Source organism: Ursus americanus, chromosome 19 (assembly GCF_024610735.1).
Source record: "Ursus americanus isolate L20-20 chromosome 19, mUrsAme1.1.p, whole genome shotgun sequence".
In the NCBI taxonomy this organism is placed as follows: domain Eukaryota; kingdom Metazoa; phylum Chordata; class Mammalia; order Carnivora; family Ursidae; genus Ursus; species Ursus americanus.
The window spans coordinates 7,945,298-7,970,238 of NC_142145.1; the positions used below are offsets into that span (position 1 = coordinate 7,945,298).

Here is a 24,941-nt window from a genome sequence, read left to right on the forward strand (position 1 = left end):
AGTCTTTAGACAAAAAAAGAAATGAAAAAAAATACTATTTCCTCATCTTTTTCATGTTTCTTGTGATTTATTATGCTGCTTCATTTTCAGATTCTGTGTAATATGATCCTGAACTGAGCCCCTTTGTTCCTATTCAGGGAAGAAAGTATCTGACAGTTGGTTTGTGCTGTGTTTGTGCTCACTGATGTGTTTGTGCTCACTTCTTTTGCCTCATAAAGTGGCATAATTGTTGGTATTATCCATGCTGTCTCAGGAGAGTAGAAAGAGTGTGACTAAGAGACTGTTTTCTGCCGGGCTGGGCACGAAGGGGCTCTTACAGCAGGACTGCTTTCCATCGTCCACCAGCCAGGGTTCGCCTGCCCACAACTTCCCTTGCTCACCTGTCCTGTCACCCAGTTCACAGCTGGTGAGAGCAGACACCAGGGCTTTGCTACAAAAACGTCTCTTCCTAAGGACTAGCAGGCAGCGGGGAGTACAAAGAGGGGACAGGGCGTGGCAATCTGCGTGCACGGTGCTCCAGCACAGACACCACGTGCAGGCGCTGAAGGAGCGTCCTCGTGGGAGCACCGCAGGCATGCAGTCCCAGTGCCGGGATGAGGGGAGACGATTCCAGGGAGATAAGAGGGCTTGGACAGGTGTGAAAGTGAGAGGACAACGATGTGTGTTTGGGTTGGGGGCACTTTAGAGATGTTCGGATATTTGGGGGACCCTGAGAACATTATAAACGGGAGCACACATCGGGGAGGCAGCAGCCTGCCAGGAGAACACTCACATCTGCACAGTCACTCTGCGTGTGCAACAGGAAAACCGACAGAAGAGGGTGTTCAAAGTGGGTCTGTCCATGACCTGGAGCAGTGCCTGGCTCCCTGGAGCCGGTTGGGGGGGCGGGGGTGCCCTGAGCCCTGCTGATGAGAAACAGAAGACTCGTAGGGCAGAAACAGGGGTGAGTTTGAACCCAAAACCAGAGGAAAACGGGTAAGACCACAGGGTCCTCTGGTGGTTACAAGAACTCTGCTGTGGTGTTAACTGACCTTTTTACTCTAGTTCCTTGGTGGATTTACTCAGTCTCTTAAACAACCACATCACACCTTCTCTTGCATCAAATCTTGAATATCTCTTTCCTCTAGCCTCACAGCCTGTTAATCCTACTTTCTATTTTAACAAGAAAAGGGAAACTATCAGAAGACAACTTCCCATGCATGCTTTCTATCATGACCCCAATGCCCGCCTCCACTTATACCTCCATTATACTTTCCTTTTCTTTCCCCTTGTGGCCTCCTGACTTGTTCACCAGACACCATTTTCTCTCATGAACTCAACAGATACTGATTTAGAGATGTATCCTCTTCCTTCTGCCTTACCATTTTTTCTCCATATAGTATGATTCTTATCAGCATGTGAATGTTTTTAATATATCCCATCTTTTAAAAAGATTAACTTCACATTCTCTTCCACCTACTTTCCTTCTTTTTATCTTCACAGCAAAACATGTTGAGGAACCTGTCCTTGCTGACTCCAATTCCTCTCCTCCTGGTCTCTCTTGAACCCATTCCAATCTTCTGTCCACACTCCTCCACCCAAGCAGCTATTTTGAAGGCCATCAGTGACCTCTGATTTGCAAAAACAACATGTCACTTCTCAAGCTTTGTTTTGCTCATTCACTCTGCAGCATTTAACATGGTTAATATCATCTACTTCTTGAAGCACTTTTCCTCCAGGAGTAAGTAATGGATATTTGTATGTTCTCTTCTTCTTTATCTGTGTGTGCTTCCCGAGTGGGGCACTGGGTACATAATGCTGGTGACTCCCAAATTTATATCTTCAATCTAGGACTCTGTCCCCACATCCAGATACATATATGCAGTCACCTTCTGAAATTCTACTTGGTTGTCTATAAGGTATCTCAAACTTTCCATGCCAGAAAACAAACTCCTGATTTTCAACCCAATCTTTCACTCCTTCCATATTTTTTCTGTGTTACAGTAAATGGCAACTATATTTCTTCTGGTTGCTTGGACTGACTCTTGAAGTCACATATGATTAATATATTTTTCTCACTTTCCACATCTGTTGAGACTCCAACTTTTATTTATTTATTTATTTATTTATTTATTTATTTATTTATTTATTATTTTTTAAAAAGATTTTATTTATTTATTCGACAGAGATAGAGAGCCAGCGAGAGAGGGAGCACAAGCAGGGGGAGTGGGAGAGGAAGAAGCAGGCTCATAGCGGAGGAGCCTGATGTGGGGCTTGATCCCATAACGCCAGATCACGCCCTGAGCCGAAGGCAGATGCTTAACCGCTGTGCCACCCAGGCGCCCGCAGACTCCAACTTTTAATCTGGCAGCTTTCCCTCCTCTCCCTTGCTAAACCTTTGGTCTATCATCTCTTGCCTGTATTCTTGCTATAGAGCCCTAACAGTTCTCCTTGCTTCCACCCTGACCTCCCTAGTCTGATGTCCACACAACATGGGGAGTAATTTCTTTTATAATATAAGTGAGATTGCATCATCCTTGACCTAAGTACCCCAGTGCTTCCATCCCAGTCCAAGTAAAACCCGAAGTTCTTAATATGGTTCAAAAGGTAGTAAGAGATAGTGATATACGTATCACTGGCCCATAGCACTTGTCTGATACCATCTCCTAAAACTCCCTCACTCTGCTCTGGCCACACTTTCTGTACCTTAAACATGCAAGTCCAATACTGTCCTTGGCCGGGCTTTAAGACCCTCAGCCAAGAATCTTATTTCTCAAATAACTACCTACAAAGCTTCTTACTCACTTCTTCAGACATGTCCTGGAAAATCACCTTATATAAGAGGCCTTGTTTGACCACTCTGTCAGACAGCACCCATTCACAGCATGCCTATCCCTTTACTATGTTTTTTGCTTACATAAAACTCCTCAACACCTGAAAAGTTTATACTAATTTGTTTATTTTGTTACTCTTCTGCCTAAATAACCTTTAAATCTCATGAAGGCAGGGACTTATCCCAAGCATCTAGAACAAGGCCTGGCGTTTAATATAGGCTCAGTAGTAACAATATTCGGTCAAACATAAAACACTGAAGATTATAAGACCCTCCCTCATTTTATGTATCACTATGGGAAATATATGCCAATTATACTTATGCAAAGTTTTTTTTTTTTAATCACTTAAAAATTTATGTGTTGAAAGACTTGGGCTCACTTGTGATGGATTATTGTATATTACTCTTATACATGCATAAAAAGAAAATATATGTAAAATAAGTTAGCTAAGAGATTGCTAAAACTTTTGCACATACAGAGCTGAACTCTCAGGAATCAACCCAGAATTATCAATGTCCTTTGTTTTTCTTTTTTCATAAAGAATCATTTGCCACCAGGAGTGTTAATGATATGCATTTCTTCAGTAAAGGGTATGCTGTTTTTGACTTGAAGATTTTCTTCCAAACCACTAACACCTATTATACAAGTTTTTTGCTGCTTGGTGCATACTTTATCTACCAGAAGGTGTTCATATTAAGTTTTTAGACAGCACCAAGGGCTCATGTTCTTTTTTCAAATGGTCCTAAAAAGTTTCTTGACTGATACCTTGAAGGTTTGCGATTACACTCAAGAAATGAAACACTAACAATGCTTATAACTTCAGTGGCAGTGAGGAAAACATGAGCGTCCATGACCAAGGCTGTATGCACGCAGGCAATGGCAATGAAATCACTTCCACCAGTTGGTGGCCATGACTGAATTCATTCATTCACTCACTCACTTATTCATTCACTCACTATAAGATGTCAAAATAGTAACAAAATACACCTCAACTTCAGAAATGTGAAAATGCATGCATCTTCTAAATGAATGGATCAATAATTAATAAATGAATCACTCGATTGTTCTAATAAAGCCAGCTGTAAGTAGTCTGGGAAATGCAAGTCTCACTAGTAGAGGTGGTGACCCTCCACCAATCCGAGGAGATCAAACCAGAACTTCATATCTCTCTCCATTGATTTTTATCCCTTTGATTCCAGCAATAATTCCCTGATTTAATGACTATTACTAAAGTTTAGGAACTTTCTGAAGGAGAATAAAAAAACCCAAAAGGAAGGCCAAAGCTGTCATTGCGATCCCCATAGACCAATTAATGAAAAGCAATTCACACTAAGTATGTGTGGGTTCAATAAAAATGTATTGAACTTTAAAGTTAATGGAGCAAAAATTAAGATCAGAGCCTCCATTTCTTGATAAGAACAGTTTCCTAAGTCATTTAATTAATGCTTTCTCCTAGGGGAAAAAGTGAGTCCCAGCGTTATAGTAGGAAGAGATTTACTAAATTAGACACAGGAAAAAAAAAAGGCAGTAAGTTCCTAAAAGGCTTTGTTTTAGCTTTACTTCTTTGGAATCAGAGGAAGAATTTAGACAGATATATGATGTTTAAATATCACATATATCCCTGATGCAAATTTTTAAGGAGGAAGCCTTCCCTATTCCCTGTAACATGTAACTGAAAGTCAATTGAACATTATGATTTAAATCTTTTCGTGACATCAAAAACCCCATTTATTCTCTGGGATCATTTTTCAAATACCTGGTAAGAACTAGAGAAACAGAGATGTCTAAAACATAATCTCTGTCTTCGATGAGCTCATAGGGTACTTGGAGAGGCAGATCAATCGATGATTACAATATAATGCAGAAATTGTAATAAAAGATTTAATGAGTGGGTACTGAAATCATAGAAAGGTTTTGTATTAGGAAAATAAGTGAATTTATGCTGCTTAATTTAAAAAATAATAATAATGCTAACTTCAAATCTCTGTGGCTTAACACAACAAAGACAGATTTCTCACTCAAGCTATGTCTTGTGGCTCAGACAGCTCAACAGTAGACCACTGCTGTTGCCACGGTACGTAAAGTGTTAGAAAAATGTTAGAAAATTCTCTTGTGGTTTTGCTCTGGACTGAAATGTGTTCCTAAATTCGTATGTAGAAGCCTCAGCTCCCAATGTGGCTGTACTTGAACTGGGACCTTTTTGGAGATAATTAGGTTAAATGAAGTCATAAGACTGTAGCTCTGATCCAATAGGGTTAGTGTCCTTATATAAGAAGGACACCAGAGAGCTTGTTTCCTCTCCCTACCTCTCCACAATGTGAGGACACAGTGAGAAGGCAGCTGTCTGCAAGCTAGGAATAGAGCCCTCATAAGGCACCAAAACAGCTGTCACCTTGATCTTGGACCTCTCTGCCTCCAGAACTGTGAGAAATAAATGTCTATTGTTTAAGCCACCCAGTCTACGGGATTTTGTTATGCAGCCCTAAATGATTAATACAAGACATCTAAATACTTTGGCACAGGGGCAATGAGTGCTACTGCCATTGGCAGCCCATGGTCCCGAATACTATCTCATATGGCCCCATCTAACTGCGAAGGGGCAGGTAAATAGAGGAGGGTCAGTGGATATTTGGTATGCACGACTGTCTGCCACAATCATCTCTTCTGGCCAGCACAGGGCCCTTTTCTCCCTTCTTCCTACACACTTAATCCTTCCCTATGACAAACCAAACCAAAAAAACCCAACAAACCAAAAAGCAACCCACCCAGTCATTGATTCTAGCTCAAAGTCCAGAGTCTGCAGGTGACGGCTGCATCAGTTCTAGAGAGGACGTCTCTGGGTTCCAAAAGAATGACCTAAAAAGTGCTTCTACCTACTCCCACCCAGTGAACAGTGGTTCAAGGGGAAAAGGAAGCCTATCACGGCGAACGCTCCCTGTCAAACAGAATGAAGACGAGACAGAGGCAAAGCAGAACCCACCGGGGGAATTCTGAAGTGCTGCTTACCAGATAACCTGAGGATCCTTACCCTAAGGGCTCACAGGGATCCTAGACCTTCCTTCTGCTCTTTGGGGGGAGTTGGCTTAACCTCCCTCCCCCTTGGCTCTGCCCTCTGCTTCAGGACAACTTTCCTTTTTCACTATCCTCCTTGGCCATATCTGAATTAGACACTGGGGGAAACGGTCCCCTCGAGGTTCTGCGTGTTTGTCAGTGTCCTTCCTGCACTGCCAAGTGTATGTAAGAGATCTGATTATCAAGTCCTAAAAAAGTCATAAATATCCTTAGTTCAGGTGTTTGTATTTCCTCTCCTGTAAAACTTAGTCAAAATATTCTTACGTTGCTTATATATTTAATTCTAGTTGATCACATGTCCCAAGGGCAATATCCACTATTCTTGTGAGTGTTTTCTGAGACACACTGCTCAGATTTGCCCTAATATTCTGTTTCTTCTTCCCTAAAACTCTTTCCATTTAAAGGTGCTACCTTGACCATATATGAAGTTCTTTGAGCGTACCACCCACTTAATCAATTCTTCACCCTGGGCCATTCGTTTTTCTAATTAAAAGATTATACTAGGCACTGTCCCCTAAAGCTGTTTTTTATCCTGACACACCTTAATCAATTGAGAGGTTTTAGCAAAAGGTATGGAGACTACACACTTAATCTGCTTTTCCTTGAGGCTGTTTTAACTTGCTTTTGTCACTTGAAAACTTTCTTAATTTTTATCTCCTCTTCTGTGGTGACTCAACATAATTATCCTTTCCAATTTTACAAGGTTTTGAATTTTTCAAATCCTTCTCCATTTTGCTTGCAGGTTCTCAATTTTTTCCTGAGATCCTTTCTTTATAGTACCTTGCCAGCCAACCAACACTATGAACATTTTGCTTTCTAACTTCTCCCCCTTGATCCTGAGAAATAGAATTAAAAACAAAATCTTCTCCCAATCCAGAAATCCTTTCCACAAGCATAGTAGAGAAAGAGAATACTTCTTATTTTATATGTATTAAACCACAATGTGACGTGCATCACAGGCTATTGGCTGAGAGACTGCAAAGATGGAAAAACATCTGATCCTTTTTATACTTAGCAGGTATAACCCACTACCTACCTGTTCTCAAGATAAACAATAACAAGTTTTAAATGAGAGGACCCGATAGCACCATTTACCATATGCAGTCATGTTAGATTCACTTGGTAATTGGAGCAACCATGTGTGTCAGCTACTTGGCTTGACCCAAAGGAAAAACAAACTTCTCACAGCTTTATGACAAAGTTGTTTTGCAATTTGGAGCAAGGTGCCCACTGACACTAGGCTCCTACCCTCCCATACAACCTGGAAGCCAGGGGTACTCTCTCCTTTGATGTTTATGTTTCAAAGACTTGGTTCCTGAGTCCTTAAGAAATTACTCCAGGGTCCTAAAGCTGATGAAAGACCTATTTAGTCTTCAGAAGAATTTATACCTATTTCAAAGAGAGAAAGAAGTACTTACAATGGTAAGTTTTTGAAGTAAGTGTTCTTGGAAAAAGTCGGGGAGATAAAGCTTCTCCCCATTTTCAACAGAGAGAATTAAGCCTCTTATTTTTAATTTTTATTTGTCCTTACAAATTTGTCCTTATCTAGAAGCTCATTACACATGCAGTCAGCCCACAAGTTATCATAAATTACACCAAGAGGCAAGAGTTTCACCAAATGTCTAGCCCTGCGTGATACCACTCTCCCAGTGGCCATACCATTTTCCTTCTATCCTTACCCAATCACTGTTACAGTACTTATTTTAGGGCTATTTATTACTGCAGCATGCCTCCTGCTATCCATTTCTGTTAGGACCAAACAGATTTATCCTTAAATAACACACAAAATCTCAGGGGTTGAATGCAATAGGAACTTCTCACTCATGCTAATACACTTTGGTTCTGAACAATTATCTTGTGCAACCAGGACAGGACCTGCATCAAAAAATAAAGCACACATATATCCCTCTGTTCATAGCCCTTTGTTGGAACTGGTCATGGGGTTCCCCAGACGGCACTGGATGTTGGAAAAGTAGGGGAGCAAGGAAATAAGTGGAGAGCAGTACTATCCAAGCAAAAGGGCAGCAGATCCCATTTTAGGAACTTAGCAAAGGTTCACGGAAGGAAATGAGTTGGAATTACTCAAGCTGCGGTGAGCGGGTGGCAGGTGGCTGGCATTCGGGGTGGCTGGACGCACGAGCAAAGCACAGAGATTCTTTATTATCCTTTTTTTTTTTTCCTTCCCTGCTGGAGTTCAGAGTAAGAAGCAAGGAAATAGGCAGAGACTGTTAGAAAAGCAGATAAAGTCATGCCCCCCCACCCCCACCCCCCTGGCCAAAATGTGGTCTTTATCTTATAGGCAGTGCCTTCAGCACAGACAAGTAAACTTAGATTCGAGCTTTAGATATATATATATTGTGGGATATCTTAATAATGAATCCTTTAACTTGCTTAATAACTTTAAATAAATAAGAGTAGCTAGGGGTCTTACTCCATTTGGGCTGCTGTAACAGCATAGCATCTATTGGGTGATTTATAAGCAAAAAACATTTACTTTTTTTCTCACAGTTCTGGTAGCTATAAGACTAAGATCATGGCACAGGTTGATCTGCTGTCGGTAAGACTTAATGGTTCCTAGATGGCCGTCTTCTCACTCTGTCCTCACATGGTGGACAGGACCCCTCTTGGGTCTCTTTTATAAGGGCAGTAAATCCCATTCATGAAGGGCTCCAGTAGGCTTTGACTTAACTCACCTCCCAATGGCCCCACCTCCTAATAACGTGTGAATTTGGGAGGGGACACAGACATTCAGATCATAGCACTAGATCGTTGTTCTCTGAGCAATCACGGTGTGATAAAACATGGGAGCATGAATCAGACAAACTCAGACTAGACTTTTGCATCTGCCAGCCACTTACTTTCCATGTGACCTCAGTGACACTTTATTAACCTTTCTGAGACTTGATTTTCTCATCCATGAAAACTTGATAAAAATGTTTCTGTTATGTCCTCCTTCTGTGCTGATATGGGCATAAAATGAAATAATATACTTTGAAACGAGGGCTTTGAAAGCTATCAGATGAAACACATATATAAGGGTTGATTAAATTCAGCAAACACCTATTTTTACATTCATGTCACTGTCCAAGGCAATATAGGGAGAATCAAAAAGGGTCCCTTCCTTTGAAGAATCAACATTCTTCCATGAAGAAAGCTAAAACACCAGGCTATGATTTTGTGGTTTCAGCTGCAGAGTGTTAATATAAAACAGAGATTGTGTTTTAACAAATGTGCTGAATATAAACATACAAAGGGATTCCATCTGGGAAAGTGGTCACCTCTGGAGGTGATGCACATATCACTATTGTATCCAAGGTACTTTGATCGATTTCTGAATTTTCAAAGTGAATTAAGATGTCACTCAAGATCAATCTTGTGATTTAGGGTTCATTTATTTTAATGCCAGTGATAACCACACTCATAAGCATCACAACACTGGGAGGCTGATGGACTGGGGAGGAAAGAAGGGCTAAAGTGGTTGTTTTTCTTTTTTTCCTTTTTTATTATTTTTAATTATTTTTTGTTTGTTTTTCAATTAAACAGCCATAGTCCTATCAAAATCCCACACAAATGAAAATATTCTAGTTCTCCATTAGTCAAATGAACTTGCCACTGACTTGAATGTTAAATTTTTCACATTTTAAAAATTGTAATAGTTTGCTCTTTAAAAAAAAAATCAACAGATTGATACATGTGCACTCAGGTCATCTAGTTTTGATGGACAGATGTTAAACCTCCCACAACAAAAATCTGGGAAGAGAATCAAAATTATATCTCCACTTACATACACAAGACAATATTTTTCTTGGTGTTGAATAAATTCTAGATAAAGATTGTGAACTCATCAGTATCTTTATCTGTTAGGGTCACACATGTGACCATGAGAGTAATTAATTCATCATGTACATTTTAAGCTAGTATGTATTTCACTAAACTTAAAAGATTTAGAATTATGTTTTTGTTTGTTTTATAGCATCAGCAAAAGACTAAAGAAAAAAAACAAAATTTTCACGTTGTGAAGGAAACTGAAATTGTGTCAAAATCAGCTGCTTTTTTTAAAAAAAGTATTTATTTGAGGAGGAGGGGAAGGGGCAGAGAGAGAGGGAGAGAGAAACCCAAGCCACCTGTGCACTGAGCACAGAGCCCAAGGCCAAGCTCCCATGACCCTGACATCACAACTTGAGCCAAAATCAAGAGTCAGATGCTCAACCGACTGCACCACCAAGGTGTCCCCCAAATCAGCTGTTTTGAAACAGTTGTTTCTCTATTCCCCTTGAAAAATTTTTTTAAAAACATTTTATTTATTTGTCAGAGAGAGAGTGCACAAGCGGGAGAGTGGCAGGCAGAGGGAGAAGCAGGCTCCCCACTGAGCAAGGAGCCCAATGTGGGTGGGACTCCATCACAGGACCCTGGGATCATGACCTGAGCCAAAGGCAGACTCTTAACCAACTGAGCCACCCAGGCTTCCAGTCCTTTTAAAATTTTTGTTTAGATTTTCATCATTTTATAGTTTCCAGATCATTTGATTTTTTAAAAACTGTAAATTTACTAAATTAAATAATTTTAATTATCATAAATAAAACAGATCAGAAGACGTTAAAGATTAAAAGAGAAAAATAAAAACCTGGGGCACCTGGGTGGCTCAGTACATTAAGCGGCAGCCATTGGCTGGGGTCATGATCCCAGGGTCCTGAGATGAAGCCTCATGGAGGGCTCCCTGCTCAGCAGGCAGTCTGCTTCTCCCTCTCCCTCTGTACCCCCCCCACTTGTGCTCTCTCTCTCTCAAAAGTAAAATAGAATAAAATAAAATAAAATCTTTAAAAAAAGGGGGAAAAGCCCTAAATATTTTGAGCAATGAATATATTTAACACTTGCTATTTCTCACAGACATCACAAAAAGCTACAAGAAAGGTATTCCCTTCCTTATTGTCACAAATGAGAAGTATAAAACCAAAGATGAAAATCAATTTGCCTAATATATAGAAGAACTGGTATTTTAACCCAATAGTGCTAATAGTGCTGGAAAAACATACGTTCTTCCACTATAAAGTAGCTTTACTAACACATCTCAGGTTTCATGATGCAGGTCAAAAGAAACACTTGGGCTGTGAATGTTCCTTGTTTCTAGCAGAAATTACCAGTAGATGTTGGAAATCTATCATATCTTTTGACACAATGAGGTATTAGATTACTAGAAAAGATACTAGTATAAAACACAGAACAAAAATATGTTTCAACATTTCCAGACACTAGATTTCTTCCCTCCCAGCTTTACTGAGGTATAATAGACAAAAGTTGTATATATTTAACATGTACAATGTAACTTTTTTTATTAAGACAATTTTTTAGAGTAGTTTCAGGTTCACAGCAAAAATGAGGGGAAGGTACAGAGATTTCCCATAATACTTCCTGCACCCACACATAAATAGTCTCTCTCATTAGCAACATCCCCCACCAGAATGGGACATTTGTTACAATTGGTGAACCTCCACTGACACATCAAAATCACCCAAAGCCCATAGCTTACATTAGGGTTCACTCTTGGTGTTGTACATTCTGCGGGTTTAGGCTAATCCATAATAACATGAATCCATCAATATGGTATCATCTAGAGCATTCTAAGTACCCTAAAAATCCTCTGTGCTCTGCCTATCCATCCCCCTAACCCCTAGGAACCACTGACTGCTCTTTTCTTCTGTGTCATTGCTTTGCTTTCCCACAATGTCATATAGTTGGAATCATATAGTGAGTAGTCTTTTCAAATTAAATTTCACGTACTAATATGCAATTTAAGATCTCTCCATGTCTTTTCATTGCTTGATAATTCATTTCTTTTTAGTGCTGAAAAATATGCCATTGTCTGCATAGACCACATTTTTTTTTAATCCATTCACCTACTGAAAGATGACATCCTGGTTGCTTCCAAGTTTTGGAAATTATGAATAAAGCTGCTAGCAATATCATGTGCATGGTTGTGTATGGATATACATGTTCAACTCCTTTGGGTAGATACTAAGGAATGTGATTACTGGATTGTATGGTAAGAGCGTGTTTAGTTTTATAAGATGCTGTCAAATTGTCCTCTAAAGTGGTTGTACCATTTTTGCATTCCCACCAGCGATGAAAGAGATGTCCTGTTGCTCCACATCCTTGCCAGCATTTGGTATTGTCAGTGTTCAGAATTTTGGCCATTTTAATAGATGTGTAGTGATAGCTAATTATTGTTTTAATTTGCATGTTCTTGATGACATATGATGTGAAACACCTTTTCAGATGCTTATTTCCTTATCTTCTTGAACAAAGTGTCTGTTTAGGTCATTTGGTCTGTTTTTCAATTGGGTTTTGTTTTCTTATTGTTGATCCTTAAGAGTTCTTTGTATAACAGTCCTTTATCAGATGTGCCTTTTGCAAATGCCGTCTCCTAGTCTGTGGCTTGTCTTCTCATTCTCTTGACATTGTCTCTTGAAAAGCATGAAGTCTTTAATTTTAATGAGGTCCAGCTTATTGTTACTTCTTTCATGGATCCTGCATTTGGTGTTGTACCTAAAATGTCGTTGCCATACCCAAGTTCACTGAGGTATTCTCCTTATGCTATCTTCTAGGAGTTTTATAGTTTTGCATTTCACATTTAGGTCTATGATCCATTTCTGAGTTAATGTTTGCAAAGTGTGTAAGCTCCTTGTCCATTGTCTTGCCTTTGCTACTTTGTCATAGATCAGTTGACTTTACTTATGTGGGTCTATTTCTTGGCTGTTTATTCTAATCCACTGATTTATTTATGTATTCTTTCATCAAGACCACAGTCTTAATTACTTTTATAGTAAGTCTTGAAGCTGGGTAGTGTAGGTCTTCCAACTTTGTTCTTTTTCTTCAATGTTGTATTGGCTGTTGTAACTATTTTTAGGTATACAGTTAGTGGTGTTAAGCATTCATAATACTGTACAACCATCACCACTATCCATCCCCATCACTCTTTTCATTTTGTAATTTGAAACTGTGTATCCCTTAAACAGTAACTCCCCATTCCTTCTCCCCCAGCTCCTGACAACCACTATTCTATTTTCTGTCTCTGTGATTTTGGCTACTCTAAGTACCTCATATAAGCAGAATCATATAACATTCATCTTTTAATGACTGGCTTATTCCACGTAGCATAATTTACTCAAGGTTCATCCATGTTGGAATAGATGTCAGAATTTTTTCCTTTAAAAAGCTGAATAATACTCCATTATATGTATATATCATGTTTTTAAAATCCATTTATTCATCAATGGACAGTGGGTGCTTCCAGATTTTAGCTTTATGAATAATGCCACTATGAACATGAGTATACTAATATCTCTTTGAGACCTACTATCAGTTCTTTTGGGTGTATACTCAGAAGTATAATTGCTGGATCATATGGTAATTGTATTTTTAACATTTTGAGGAACCTCTATACTGTTCTCCATAGCTGTTCTACCATTTTACATTCCCATCAACACTGCAGGGCTCCAATTTGTTTTTTTTTTTTTTTTTTGATAATTGCACTTCTGTTGGGTGTGAGGTGATATCTTATTGCAGTTTGCATTTGCATTTCCCTAAGATCAGTGATACTGAGTATTTTTTTCATGTACTTGTTGGTCATTTGTATATATTCTCGGAGAAATATCTATGTGAGTCTTTGCTCATCTAAAAAATTGGGTTGTTTTGTAGTTGTTGAGTTTTAGAAGTTCTCCATATATCCTGGATATTAATCCCTTATTGGATATATGATTTGTACTTATTTTCTCTCATTCTGTGAGTTGTCTTTTTATTATGTTTATATTGTCTTTTGATACACAAATTCTTTAAATTTTCATTAAATCCAAGTTGTCTATTTTTTTTTTCTTTTGTTGCCTATGCCTTTGGTGTTATATCCAAGAAATCAATGCCAAATCCAAAGCTGTGATTTTCCCCCCATGTTTTCTTCTAAAAGTTGTCAAGTTTCAGGTTTACATTTATGTCTTTGATTAATTTTGAGTTAATTTTTTTGTATGGTGATAAGTAAGGGGCCAACTTCATTCTTTTACATTTAGATATCTAGTTTCTCCAGCACAATTTATGAAAAGACTGCCCTTTCCCCATTGAATGGTCTTGGTACCTTTGTCAAAAATCAATTGACCATATATGAGAAACTCTTTCCTTTTAAAAATTTACTCTTAAATTTAAAAAAAATTTACATATAGTAACATTTGTTCTTTATGCTATACAGTTCTATGGGTTTTGACAAATGTATGGAGTTACATATCCACCACCACAATCAAGATAAAGAACAGTTTCATTATTCCCCAAATTTCCCTTATGTTGTTGCTTTGTAGTCAATCCCTCTCTGCACCCTACCAACTGGCAATGCTGGTCTATTTTCTATTGCTATAGTTTTGCTTTTTCCAGAATATCATATAAATGTACTCACAGAGTATGCTGTCTTTTGGATCTGTCTTCTTTCCTTTAGAATAATGCATTTGTGATACACCTATATAATTCTATCAGTTGAATTATTGCTATCACTCTATTTATCGATTTACCACAGCATATCCAATCGATGAAGGGCATTTGATTTGTCCAGTTTTTGGCAATGATGAATAAAATGGCTACTCATGTGCAAGGTTTTTTTATGAGCATATATTTTTACTTTTCATGAGGAAGTAACTTAAGATTAGCATTGCTTGGTCATAGGTGAAGTGTATACTTATTTCATATAAAAATATGTCAAAATTGCTTTCCTAAATGGCTACACTATTTTGCATTTTCACCAATACATATATGAGAGTTCGATTTGCTGTGTATTCTTGTCAGCACTCAGTACTGTCAGACTTTTCCTTTTAATTTTAGCCATAAAAATAAGTTGAGAGTTGTATCTCATTGTGATTTTAATTTGTATTTCCCTAACGACTAATTAGGTTTGGCAACTTTTAGTGTGATTATTGGTCAACTATATAACATCTTTGAAGGAATGTCTGCTCAAATGCTTTGCCTGTTTTTTAAATTACAGGTTGTGTTTTTTTCTTATTAAATTTTGAAGTTCTTTATATATTCTGGATACAAATTCTTTGTCAAATATGTGACTTCCAAATCTTTTCTCCAGAACTGTCCTATCTTTTAATTCCCTTAAAAGTATCTTTTACAGAGGCAAGTTTTAAATTTTGATACAGTTCAATATATATATATATATCTGAACATAGTCTGATGTCCTATTTAAGAGCTCTCTGCCCTACCTTTCCCTTTAACTAATTTATCATGCAGTAGAGAAGGAAGGATTTCTCTCTCTGTTTGTGAATCAAAAGGTTTAGGAATAAATTATGTCTACCTGTGACATCACAGAATGCTTGATTATAGCACACAAAACTGCTTCCATTAACCATCTTCACAAAAGGACTACACTGTAATAAGCAATGTTTTACATTTCCAGTTGTTAAAATCTGTAACCAGATTTTTCCTAAGCTTCTAAATAAAGATATTATCAAAATTAGTAAGATATATATTTTAAGGGCCGATTTTGTGATATTAAGCATTGTGCTGAATAGGGAGGTTATGTTTTGAACAATAATTTTATAAAAAAGAGGATTTGGGGCTCACTTGAATTTTGTTATGCAGCCATTTGAACCCATTCTGATGTTTGCTTACAATATTTATGAGGTTGAATGAAGTGAAGATGCCACATCAGCAGTTAAAAACATAATTTTGTCTTTCACAGGATAAAATTGCACATAATCAGGAATCCTATGACTTCCTCTGCAGGTCTGGAGAGCTTTTCTGATTTTTTGAGGAAAAAATACGCTGCATAGCAAATCGGTTGCTTTTTACTCTTAAAATGCAAACTTATAATCATCATGGTAAAAGAGTGATTGCTCTAAGCTGGCATGAGACCATGAATTCATCTTCCAAACACCATGCGTCTCCAGGGACAATTCCCACTGAAATCTTCCTGGTCCTTGTTCTCTTTCTGTTCTCATACCTGCCATGTGCTCCCTGAAGTTTATGGTGTATGATTATAATTATGAGGATGTGTGAGGTATGTTCCTCCAGAAAGAACGGTTTAGATCCTCCCCTACTATTTATTTTTACATTTTGTTGGTACAGTGGAATTTAACAATGCATTTGAAAAAAAGCCTGTCAGTGAAAAAGAGTATTTTGACATACCCAATTTATTACTTTCCAATACATGTAGTAGTATAAATAAACGGCTAGAAATTGCTACCAAGTAATATGCTTTCTGCAAAAAGCTAATAAGATAAAACCCAGGAAATACAGATCTTCATCTGCTAGGATGACTGGCTGGGTCTCACTTGCCAATCTGTCCTTTAAATTGTCTTCATCATCCATGCCCTCCTCTCTCTCCCTAAGCCCCAGTCCTGAGCAGGGAATACAATGTCTTACTTTTATTTCTCTGGATCAAGCATGGGCAAACCTTCCACCTTTGACTCTCTTTAACAAGAGTGAGGTAGTCTGGAATTTACAAAATAGATGCATAGAATAATGGTCAATAGTCCAATTATTAAAGAGCAAAGGACATCCAAATTTAGAGAAGGAAAAAAATACAAATGAACAGTATATGCAAAGCCAGACCTCCAATCATAAAGACACAAACAAAAAGAGAAAAGAAAAAAAAAAAAAGAGAGAAAGAACTATCAAAGTCCTTGATCAAAATAGAAACATCCTAAATCATCGTTTTAATGCTTGTGGTTGTAGGGTCACAAAGAGCATTCTCTTTGTACCATTAGGGGATGTATGAATTGACACTACTTTCCTTGAACGCAATTTGCTATATTGTGAAGAACCTTGAAAACATTCACATCCTTTGACCCAGGAAGCCTTTAAAAAGGCTTTGCTAAGGAAATAATCAGAGTTTTGCACAACTTTTCACAGATGGTCAGTGTGGCTTTATTTATATCAGTTTATTTTGGAAACTTCTTAATGTTAAATTAATGATGGCATAGCTGTATGTTCAGAGGCCATACAGCCATTTGAATCTTGATCTTAAAGGACTCAGAGATTACTTCTTGGTATAATATTAAGTGAAAATGAGGATAAATATCTTTACTTGCATTGACTTTAAAATACACTGGAAAGAAGTACATCAAAATATTAAAAGCAGTTATCTTAAGATGAAAAGAGTATAGTGATTTTAAGCTTTTCTTTCCAACATCTCCTTCAAAAGCTTGTATTAACTTTTTAATCAGACAATATAGGTATCTAAAAAAAATAATTCTCAATACTAAGGGGAACAATGGAGATTTACATACACAATGTAGAAAGTGTAACACCTGGCCAGGTTACAAAAACAGATTTCTGACCTTGTAGTACCTCTCTAGCAATAAAAGCCTAGTTGTATCTCACAGCTTCAAGACTCCTTGTCCAGACAATGCTGAGGCTCTCTTTCCTTTCTTGGCCCCATTCCTTCCAGAGAAAGTGTTTTATTATAAAAGTAACAATGCTCATTGCCAAACATCCAAACGGTATGAAAGAATATAACATAATTCCTGTTAATGTTCTATTTTCTTTCCCAACAACTTTTTTCATGTTGAAAACACTTGAGTATAATTTGCATATAATAATACCAATATTTAGTAAACAGTTCCATGTTTTTTCATGAACGTCAGAATGCAGGACATTTTTCATCACTCCCCAAATTTCCTTAGTGCCCCTTTGCTGTCCATTCTTTCCCAACCCCAACCTCAAACACAGGCAACCACTGATTTGCTTTCTGTCACTACCAGTTAAGTTTTGCCTCTTGTAGGATTTTCTGGAAATGAAATCATAGATATTGTTTAGAATAAAGTTTTTGAGATTTAACCATGTTGCGAGTCACTGGTAGGTAGTACTCCCTTGTATAACTACATTATAATTTGTCTTTCCACTCATGTACTGATGACCATTTTTAGATTGTTTCCAGTTTTTGACCCTTATGAATAACTCTCCCAACACAAGTATTTATATGTTGCTTTGGTGGGTAAATATCTAGAAGTGAAATTGCTCTGTCATATGGCACACACACAAAAAAATGCCAAACTATCACTTGAAAGGGTGTTCTTTTTCCCACTCACATTATCAATGAGACTGAGTAAGAGTTGTTCCTTCTCCACTCGACAGGGTCAAGGTTTTGTTTTATTTTGTCTTTTGGCAGGGGAGAGAATGTATTGGTGTCTTTTGTGGTTTTAATCTGTATTTCCTCATGACTAAAGATGATAATAAGCATCTTTTCTTGCTGGTACGGTTTATCAGCATATCTTCTTTTATAACCTGTCCAATTTTTTTGCCTATTTTATTAATGGATTATTTGTCTTCCTATTTTGGGATGTAAGAATTCTTTAAGATTACAAATAAAAATTCTTTGTCAGATACAGGATTTGTGAATTTTTTTTCCCCTGTCTATGGTTTGCCTTCTCATTTTTTCCCTTCATTTTCTATAGGATGTCTTTTGAAGATCAGATATTGTTATTTTTGAGGAAGCCTAAATTAGCAATATTTTTTTGATTGTGCTTTCAGTTTAATATTTAAGAAATACCTGCCTATTTCAAGGTTAGAAATATTTCCCTATATTTTCTTCTATAAATTTTGTAATTTTAGCTTTTACATTTAAGTCCATATATCCATTTGGAGTTTTTTGAGGGGTATGGTGAAGTGTATTAGCTCGAGCTGCCATAACAAAATACTGTAGACAGGGGGCTTAAAGAACAGAAATTTATTTTCTCATAGTTCTGGAGGCTGGAAGTCCAAGATGAAAGTGCCGGCATGGTCAGTTTCTGGTTAGGACTCTTTTTGTGTCTTGTAGATGGCCACCTTCTCCCTGTGTTCTCACATGGCAGGAGAGAGAGAACAAGCTTTCTGGTATCTCTTCTTGAAAGGACATTAATCCTACCATGATGGGCCCACCTTCATGATCTCATTTAAACTGAATTGTCTTCCAAAGGCCCCGAGGCCCCATCTCCAAATACCGTCACACTTGGATGAGAACTTCGCTATATGAATATTGCAGGAGGAGGAGGTGGGCACAATTCAGTCCATGGCAGTGAGGTAAGTGCTGTTCGTTTTTCTCCTTAATGGGTATCCAGTCGTTCTAGCACCATTTATTTCTTTTTCACATTGAATTATTGCAGCATATTAAAAAATAAATAAACTGGCCATATATGTGGTGTCTATTTTGAACTTTTCATTCTTTTCCAGTGATTGTTAGGTCTATCCTTATGTCAATATCACACCATCTTGATTATTGTAGCTTTATAACAAGTATTAAAATCAGGTAGTAGAAATCCATCAAATACATTTTTCCCCCAATTATTTTGGCTTACTCTAGGTCTTCTGCAACTCCAAATACATTTTAGTATCAACTCGTCATTTAATTTAGAAAAGTCATTTCGGATTATTATTGAGATTACAATGAACTATACATTGATTTGGAGGATTGTTATCTTATGAATACAGCATCCTCCAATTCACAAACATGGTATAGATCTCCATTTATTTTGGTCTTCTTTAATTACTCTCAGCCATATGTTGTGGTTTTCAATGTACAGGTCTCACACATATTTTGTTAAAACAACCTATATATATTTCATATTTTTAAGACATTATAAGAGATATTAAAAACATTTTCCCTTTCAATTATGCATTGCTTGTAAATAAAATAAAACTGATTTTTTAATATTGACTTTATATGCTGTAACCTCACTAAATTTACTTCTTAGTTCTAGTAGCTTTTTGTTAAGATTCCTTTAGGTTTTTCCCTTAATCTACTTAAGAGTAAGGAAGTTTGATTTTCATTGCTCTACACTCTGATTTTCCCACAGCAATACTATTGGAGTGTAACTCTTTCCAAAGTATTACACATAGTAAATTAGAGAGTTCTTGTATATCTCCTGACTCTTCAATGAAATAGGCACCTAGTAACCCATAAAATTATGCTCCAAGCACCAGTTAGCATAAAGACAGCCATTCAGTATTTTCCCCTTATTTGTACTCCAGTCTTGCTGCACGAGTCCCATTTTCATCTCAAATTCCTGACTCATGACAGGTAACACTGATTTTTAGTCTTAGACATCAAGTTTCTAGTGATCATTTCAGTATTTGAATGCTGGCTTCTCTCAAGCTTTTTGCTTGGCTTATCTCTCCTCACACTGCCAGTGTTTGGCCGAGGATATACCTTCACAGATTATATGATTTCTGAGGAAGAGTACATAATCACAATTTCTTAAATGCCCATTATGTGACAATACTGTGCCCGGTGCTGCTTCATAGTCACAAACTCACTTAATCTCTCCAAATTTATGTAGGAAGTAGAGTTTATAATTCTAATACAAAGAAGAAAACCAGAAGACAGACGGGTCAAATGCCCCATGCTAAGTTATTAACAAGTGACAGAGCTATGACCTAAATCTCGTTCTCTCTGATTCCCAGGGCAGGTAGGAGTGTGTGTGTCAAGATGATTTTTAAATATTGTTATTTATTTTTTAAGAAGTTATTCTGACAAACAAAAAATGTAGAAAAAAATATCTCCTAAACCAACAAAACTAAACAAATAGCAAAACAAAAATAAAACAGAAAAAACTTGAGGATTATAGGCTTTACCTACTCTGGGATATTTTGTTTTTTTTAATGTACCTTAAGATTATTAAAAATTACCAAGATCATAGAAGACCAATTAATATTGACTGTCAGATAAGCCAAGTTACATATCAGGTAATTTGATATTTTGGTCGAGAATATCAATTTAATCACTGTGGAGAGCCAGTACGTCCCCCTTATAGACTTAGGAGGAACAAGAAATTGGCAAAAACTGTTGGACAGGTACAAATGGAATGAAAATTCTACATAACCACCAGAAAAGAAAAAGAAAAAACCTTACTTGTTATTTAAAATCCTGAGCAGATGCCTTCTGAAATGAGGGAATAGACAGGTAACAATATGGAGGTTCCTCAGAAATTAAAAATGGAAATATCATATGATCCAGTAATGCCACTGCTGGGTATTTACCCAAAGAAAATGAAAACACTAATTCAAAAAGATACATGTACCCCTACATTTAATACATCATTACTTGTAATAACCAAGATGTAGAAGCAACCCAAAGGTCCATTCATAGATGAGTGGAAAAAGATGATGTGGTGTGTACACACACACACACACACACACCCCACTGGAATATGACGCAGCCACAAAAAAAGAACGAAATCTTGCCATTTGCGACAACATGGATGGACCTAGAGGGTATTATGCTAAATGAAATAAGTCAGATAGAGAAAGACAAATACCATACGATTTCCCTTATATGTGGAATCTAAAAAAAACAAAACAAATGAACAAACAAAAAACCGAAGCAGATGCATAAATACAGAGAGCAAACTGGTGGTTGCCAGAAGGAAGAGGGTAGGGGAATGGGAGAAATAGGTGAAGGGGATTAACAGGTACATACTTCCAGTTGTAAAATAAAATAAGTGAGTCATGGAGGTGAAAAGTACAGCACAGGGAATATAGTCAATAATATTGTAATAACATTGTATGATCACAAATAGTGACACATTTATCATGGTGAGCACTGAATCATGGACAGAATTGTCAAAACGTTATGTTGCAACCCTGAAACTAATATAACATTGTATGTCAACTCTATGTCAATAATGAACATTAAAAAAATATAGACAAATAGGAATACCTAGCAGAAAAATCCAAAGGAGGGAATTCTGGAGGCAATGTTATTACATAATGAAAATAAGCCATTACTTTTTCCAAACATACACTAACTTTTATGGCCAGTAAAAAAAAAAAAAATGTGTATCATAAACCTTAGGCCAGTGAATAAGTTGTAATTCCTTTTTCATAACCACATAATTTTTAAAATAGTGTATATACCTAAAAATATTCATTTTCTTAAGAGAATTTTCATTTCCTAATAGATATCTAGAATTTGATTACTATTATTACTGTCAGGATCTAGGCAGACTGAAAATAGACAGTTGAGTGAACTCATAGCCACTAAGTAAACATAGAATTGGAGGCTCTTAGAGAAATCAGTGTGAGAGAGGGCTTAATATTACCTAGAAAAAAGGGTCCAGACTGGTAAAATTACTTCAGCTCAGCTCAGGTTTTTTCCTTAACGTTTTAAAAGACATATGGCCTTGGCCTAACCTAGATGGATATTATTAGAATCTGACCTTGAATAAGTATATAATAGTTTTGTAAGAATAAAGTTATGAAATTAAAATTGCTGTATCAAGTACAACAAAACTTCATTATAATTGTCTTATAATACATGTTCAGAATGTATAAATCATGTTCCCAGTGTGAAGACTACTACATTAAACATCTCTTATACAGAATCCCCAATTCTAAGTAGGTCTTGTCTTGGACGAATGACAGCAACATCACAACGGGTCACTGCACAAAGACATTCATTTAGCTGGTTGAAGCTGATGTCTAAACTCATGTCTGTAAATAATGATTATGAAACAAGCATTCGTTTAAGACATTTATGGATTCCAACCATATGCTATGACCAAGAAACCAATGTATTTGATTTGACATATTCTACTTAAAATCTGGGTTATGCATTTCATATACTACAGATTTGCCAACATTTCTTCACTCACTCTGAATTAACATTTACACTTAATTAATGTTATTAACATAAAAATCTGGATAAATGAATTTTGAATTAACATATCTGAAACCTAAAAAGTAATATATAAACAATTTAATATAAAAGTCCTTTCAAATTTTTGTGCTTATAAAGCGACATGTTGAATTCCATGGGAATCCTACTGCACTGAAAGTATTATAGGATACACCAAAAATACAGTATTATAATAATATCATAAAATATATTACATGATTAAAATAATTATGAAATTAGTTTGCGGTCAGTGTAAAAGACTGAACTGTTTTAAATGGGGTAATTAACCTGTCATAGATTATCAGCAAAAATCTGAAGAAATTATATATTTGGTGATTTCTACCCTTTCCAAAAACAGCGGTGATCCTGGGCACTAGTGAACAGAACCTGTCCTTCAGGTGTCTATTTGTCACCCACCTCCTGATGTTGGTTGTGGCACTTAGAGCTTACCTTCCTGACTCAAAGGTAAACCACGTTGAGTCCCGTCCATATCTCCTCAGGGAGCTGAGAGGCCACATCACCAGTTTGACTTTGGCGTTGTGGATATCCCAGAGATAGATATTCTCATGAGTGATCTGCATTGTGCATTCACCATAAATATCCAGATTTGGTGTAGGCATAAGATAGACATTGAATCTCTCTGCAAAGAAACAAAGAATGAAGCAAATTAAGTGAAAAGAGGTCTGACTCTTGATGGTAGCACTGTATTATTTATATACCTACCCTACAACCTTTAGAAAGCATTACTATGTCCCTTGGGAACATTGATACACAGTACAAAACACTACCCTTTCCCATTGGATGTATGAGAAAATGAGCTAATTAAAATATTCTTACTCATTAGTTTGTTGACTCACTCATTCTACACTGTGTTGCATATATTCTCTATGAAGAGGATGAAATGGTTAAATTGTACCATGGAAACGTAAGGGTAAAAGCTAAGTGAGGTCTCTGCCAAAATAATGCTTACTGTCTGCTTCTTCACACAACCTTAAATGCATATCATATACCTAACTCCTGCAAGGAATGTCTTATTTAATTTAAGCAGGAATTTACTCCATTTTACTTTTGTGTTATGAAGTATTTAATGCACACTTAGACTGACTCTCATAATACATTGTGTTCACAGTCAAATTCGGCACATAAATGCAGATACTCGTTACTACTTTCGGCAGGACCTCAGATACTGTTTTGGTAAGCAAAATAAAAACACAGTCACTTTCATTCTTGGACATTCTAGAGTTCAAAGTCTGATTGTTAGACAATGATTCCAAATCTTGCTTTATAATTTTTTGTGTATCTCAAAGGCTACTGCAAAATTCTCAGCCCCTGATCCCCATTTAAAAGCATTAGATGCACTTCATAAAAAATAAGGTTAGTTCATAATTTCCAGGAAGCAAAGAACTTGGTATGACCTATAAAGTATCCTATAAAATATCCCTAATTCCTAGCACTGTATTCTTGGTTTATAGTAAGTAATTAATAAATATTGGTTAATTATATGAATGATAAATATATCCCATGATGAATATGCACCACAAGAATTGAGGAATTATAAAAAAATAATGTCACGATAACAAAAAGTTTAAGAGTTATTGATAGATACATCTTTGTGAGTTTGAATTTAATTGTGAATCATGCTTGATAGGCAGTGCTGTTGAATTAATGATTTTGAGAGGCATAATGGTGCAGCTGTAGTTGGAAAAGAATTAATATGTTTAGGAATGTGCCATCATCCATCATAATGCCACGATCTTAAACACTGAATGCTTGCTGGTACTAAGCTGGAATTGTCTGTATAACAGAAAGAATCTTTTCTGTGGCAGGTACTTTGTGGAGTATTGCTTTGCTGATGCCAAAAAAAAAAAAAATTCAGATTCTCAATGGGTTAAGTTGAATTTAAGCACGATAGCTTGAAATTTAGTAACCATATGGACAATATTTATATTCAAGTGTCTAGATATTTTTGTCCAAATAATCTAATGATTCAATTTTTTACTTAGATCATTGACCCATAAAACTAATATGTATATGGATTTCACATCCATTTCCTACAGAAAGGAGAACAAGGTATATAGCTGAAAAAATGAAGAAGGATCACTGCCCCATTAATTATCTGCAATAAAAAGTATATATATGTATATATATACACACACACACACTATAAATCTTAAAATTCTTGTGTGCAATGGAGTAAAATCTCAATATTTCCCATTAAAGACATCACTCACATTGCCACCACAATTCCCACTCCAATAGGATTACAAGTAGCCAATCAAAGGGGCCTGATCTCATGTAAGAGTATAAATGAAAGTTGGACCCAACAGAGTGACTCATGCCTATAGATAACACCTGAATAGAAATCTTCTTTTCTTTGGTCAAGACCCTTTTGATGAAGTTCAGTTTTTACATTTGGAAGTAATCATGTC

At 36.7% G+C, this 24,941-nt stretch overlaps 1 protein-coding gene across 2 annotated transcripts in view; it reads right to left on the minus strand.

Annotated features, from left to right (window-relative positions):
• The window catches only part of DOK6 (docking protein 6), a 359,455-nt gene that overhangs the window by 124,798 nt on the left and 209,716 nt on the right, over positions 1-24,941 (minus strand). For both annotated transcript variants that reach the window (XR_015727578.1, XM_045790250.2), the window contains exon 5: positions 22,963-23,152. Coding sequence is in view for 1 of the 2 variants with exons in the window: in XM_045790250.2 (XP_045646206.1) it covers positions 22,963-23,152 (190 nt within the window). In the remaining variant the exon portion in view is untranslated. The remainder of the gene's footprint in view (positions 1-22,962; positions 23,153-24,941) is intronic.